At 53.4% G+C, this 4,311-nt stretch overlaps 1 protein-coding gene across 3 annotated transcripts in view; it reads left to right on the forward strand.

The window, feature by feature from the left end:
* The window catches only part of DLG3 (discs large MAGUK scaffold protein 3), a 58,173-nt gene that overhangs the window by 48,788 nt on the left and 5,074 nt on the right, over positions 1-4,311 (forward strand). For all 3 annotated transcript variants that reach the window (XM_024756351.1, XM_024756352.1, XM_024756354.1), the window contains 3 exons: positions 1,732-1,773; positions 3,039-3,089; positions 3,683-3,784. In XM_024756351.1, coding sequence (XP_024612119.1) covers positions 1,732-1,773; positions 3,039-3,089; positions 3,683-3,784 — 195 coding nt within the window. The remainder of the gene's footprint in view (positions 1-1,731; positions 1,774-3,038; positions 3,090-3,682; positions 3,785-4,311) is intronic.

The raw sequence follows: 4,311 nt of genomic DNA on the forward strand, positions 1-4,311 counted from the left end.
GGGTTAAGTGACGATTATTATGGAGCAAAGAACCTGAGTAAGTCAAACTTACATACTGTTAACTGTATTTCTGGCATGAGTGGAGTTGCTGGGGTTGGGCTACAGGGGACATGGGTGAGGGCAAAGGGCGGAGGGGAGGGCAGTGAGAGAATTTGTGAGAACTGGTACCACAGCAGGAGGAATTAGAAGTGGCTCTGAATGTCACACTTTTGCTCTGGATCCCTGGTACCCTAATAAAAGCCTATCATTCATGTCTCTTTTTTTCCTTTTGTACCTTGAAATGGTGTGGAGCCGTCTTGGCATCCCACCTTATAAGTGAGGGGGGGCAAGAAGTGCTTCTCCAGAGGTGACCACTCAGCTCATCTCTAACCTATTGTTGAGGTGAGGGGTGCCCGCCTGTTGTATTCTTCTTCCAGTGACGCAGCACTAAAGAATTGGACTTAAGAATTAGCTGTTTCAGTCTCTCTAAACAGGGGGTAAGAGTACCGTGAAGCCCTTTACCCAGCGTACATCTGGGATGTCCCAGAAGGTTCAGGGGCCTCAGCAGATGGCTGTGGGCTGGCTCCCCACAGAGCATCTCTAAGGGGCTGAGCAGATGGGAGCCTTGACAGCATTTTCCGGACTATATATATTTAGTGCTTTAGCTTGGGGAAACCCTGACCAACCTCTCCCCTCTGGAAAATAATCCTAGACTTGAAAAAGGAAGGGACCTAGATCACAGGGCCTTAGCCTCCCTGCTGTGCACACATGCGGCCGTGCCGGGCAGGTTCTGTTAGTGGATACTCTGCTTCCATAAATAATAAAGGCATGAGGGTAAAGGAGCTTCATCGGGGGGTTGCTCAGGAACTAGCATGGATGGTGACTCAGCCAGTCCTTCCTGGGGGCCACAGCATATCACGGTCTGGAATAGTGTCATCTTGGCTGAAACGAGCAGTGTCTCACTCCATAGTTCGTTGTTTCCATGTTCCATCTTCATTCGACTGTCGTCTTGGGAGCGAAGGGCTTTCTTTGGGCCAAACTGTGCTCTGTGCCTCCTGCAAGTGCGGCTGCTGGGCCCGCTCAGACGCGGGGAGGCCCCAACAGTCTGAGACAGGAGGATCGTCTTGTCTTCCCAGTGTTCTTCATTTGTTGTCTCTGTGTTGTGACGTGTCTGTCTTCTCCTGGACGGAGGAGCATCCCCTTTCACCGCTGGGGCCAAGCCCTCTTTCCAGGTAGCAGCGGCAGGAGGGCTCTTGGTTCCACCCATTGGCCAACACGTCATTCCCCGCCGATTGCTCAACCAACCCAGTGCTTAGCCTCTTAGTCGCGCACAATTCTGTACTTCAGGGGTTCTGTGTGGGGAGGAAACTCAAGAGCGGCCTGGTCGCTGGGCTTCTCTTTGCTACTGTCACTGCCTGTCTAGCATTGGGAGGTGCATTTTGGGATAGGATTTGGAAACCATCCAAGTCAGTTCTTCTGATTCAGATGAAGAGGATGCTGCCAAAGATTGGAAGCTGGTAGTCTGTAGGGAGGGCCTTGGCAGCCCCAGAGGGCCCTGGGGACGAGTGCGAGGTGGCCGGGGCTCAGGATTGGAGCTGTGCCTCCCAGCTGGTAGCCTGATGTGGCAGGCCTCCCGTGGCCTGACTTGGTTGGCAGCTCAGTGTCTGGCTCTTGGAGCATTTGAGTTTTCTGCCGCGTGTGACCTCTCAGTGGTGTGTTCTGAATCGGAGTCTCTTTCTTGTTGGCTTGCAGAGGGAGTGACATCCAACACCAGTGACAGCGAAAGCAGTTCCAGTAAGTGTGTGTCATTCTCCCCCATGTCATGTAGCTCTACCGTGTGTCCCAGCCATCCTCATTCCAGCGTTGCACGGCTGCCATTTCTGTTCAGAGGCTACTGCTTCTTTTAGCCATGTACACTTGGAGATCCTGGAAATGCTGTGGCCATTTTGTCCTTATGGGATGGGATTTAGGCTGTGTATTAAAGGGGAGAGCATAAGCCCTGCAGTTCTGGCCAGGACCTGACTTAAAAGCTTCCCTGGGCCCTGGGAAGGCTGAGCAGCCAGTGAGCAAATCCCTGCCATAGCCACCATGGGCTGTAGGTGCTGCCAGTTTTACAGATTTGCTCAGAGACCAAAAGAAGAATGGCTCCTGTGGGATATTGTTCTGAATTGCCTTTCCAGGTCACTAGTACTCCCTGGGTTAAGGCTTGGCGTCCTTACCTTTTAGCTGGGCTAAATGACCAGATGACTGCCCAGTTTTCCTTCAGAGATCCTGTGACCAGGCCAGAGAAGCCACAATTCAAGCCGCATGAACTTTGGGACTACTGGCCTCTCAGGAGTTGTGGCTGGAGGCCCTGAGAATGCATCCTGGGGCTTGATGCAGATATCGCTGCCTTCCCCGGCACTGCCGTCGGCCACTTTGGGACCTCCTAGCGCCCAGTACCACGTCTCTTGGTGACTGTTTTAGGAAGAGCTCATCGCTGCTAGGATAGATGGAGCTCTACCGTGAGGGGAGAGCAGTGCTCAGCACTGCTCTTAAAGGGCACTGAGGACCTTAGCCCAGCCTTGTGCCACTTTTCTGGTTGCTTCTTCCAGTGAAGGGGAGATAGGTAGACCCTTAAAAGGGGCAAAGTTTAGCTGCATCTTTGGGGACCTGCAGATGAGGGGACACAGGCAGTGTGTCTCGACCAGTTGACGCTTTCCTGTGATTCTCACCAGAGCAAGAAGGCAACTGAGCACAGTAGAATATTACTTATAAGAAGAGTTCTGAGAAATTGAGGTGGCTTTTGGTGGAGGCTTCATGGCTTCTGGGTCATGTCCCTTTGCTCAGCTACATTTCACTGAACAAGAGGACTCCTGACTCCTGTCCCAGGGGCGGTGAAGGTCTTCCTGTGCTTTCTTGCCAACGGGAAGTAGATAGGCCCAAGGGCAGGTGTTAGCAAGTGCCAGCTGACAAGGCTGTTTTCTGGCAGAGGTGGGGGTGAAGTGAACGTTGTAGGGAGATGAGGACACAGGGAGGCAGATGATAAAGTGCTAACATGTCCCCCTTTTTTGTTGCAGAAGGACAAGAGGATGCTATTTTGTCATATGAGCCAGTGACACGGCAAGAAAGTAAGCCCCCTTCTGAGAGCCTTGCCTTTGAGCCAGTCTGGTGGTCATGGGGCCCGGCCCAGTGGTTGGCCGTGGCGGCACATGGGGTGAAGGTGGAGGAGTAGGAGGGCAGCCGGTCCCTGGATGCCTCCTTCTCATCTACTTCTTCCTAGCGTTAGAACAGGGAAGGCCACCCAGTGTGCGTCCCTCACTATACCTTTGCTTGCTGCTGGGATGCTTTCCGAAGGATAGGACAGATGGACAGGGATGGCAGAGGTCGATTTCAGTGGATGTGGCCACTGCTAAAAGAGAGGCTTCGGTCCCTCCCTTCCGTGGCTGCTCTGAAAACCCTTGCTCAGCTGTTGGTGCCCATGCAGAGATTTCTCCTGAATCTGTTGGAAAGGGAGATGCTTCTGGTTTCATACTTGCCTTGGACTTAGATATTCTCAAATTAAAGGCTCTTTGATGTCTTTGTAGTTAAAAGGCAGAATGGCTGAAGATGTGCTCTCCCGTCTGAGCAGTGGCTCCAGAGCCTCAGTGCTCCAGGCATACGGGGAGGGACAACAGGCCGTCTGGTGGGGGCCTCACTGACTGTCTCTGTGCTTGCTCTCCAGTTCACTATGCAAGGCCTGTCATCATCCTGGGCCCAATGAAGGACAGAGTCAACGATGACCTGATTTCTGAGTTCCCGCATAAATTTGGATCCTGTGTACCACGTAAAAGCCCAGGGCATCTTTGGGAGGGAGGCGTTGGTGCCCTGGGAATTGTTGCTCTGATGTTTTATGGAAAGGGCCTGCGGCCAGGTTCTAGGGTTCTCTGGGAACAGGGTGCATCTAACACCCTGGAAGAGGGAGTTCCCTGACGGTCCAGTGGCTAAGACTCCATGCTCCCGATGCAGGGAGCCCAGGTTCGATCCCTGGTCAGGGAACTAGATCCCACATGCCGCCACGAAGATGCCGCATGCCACAAGTGAGACCCGGCACAGCTGAAAAAGTAGTTTTAAAAAATGTGAAAAGGGCTTCCCTGGTGGCGCAGTGGTTGAGAGTCCGCCTGCCGATGCAGGGGACACAGGTTCGTGCCCCGGTCCGGGAAGATCCCACATGCCGCGGTGCGGCCGGGCCCGTGAGCCGTGGCCGCTGGGCCTGCGCGTCCGGAGGCTGTGCTCCGCCACGGGAGAGGCCGCAACAGTGAGAGGCCCGCGTATCGCAAAAAAAAAAAAAAAAAAAAAAAAAAAAATGGAAAA

The sequence above is a fragment of the Neophocaena asiaeorientalis genome, unplaced genomic scaffold, assembly GCF_003031525.2.
Source record: "Neophocaena asiaeorientalis asiaeorientalis breed wild unplaced genomic scaffold, Neophocaena_asiaeorientalis_V1.1 scaffold801, whole genome shotgun sequence".
NCBI lineage: Eukaryota > Metazoa > Chordata > Mammalia > Artiodactyla > Phocoenidae > Neophocaena > Neophocaena asiaeorientalis.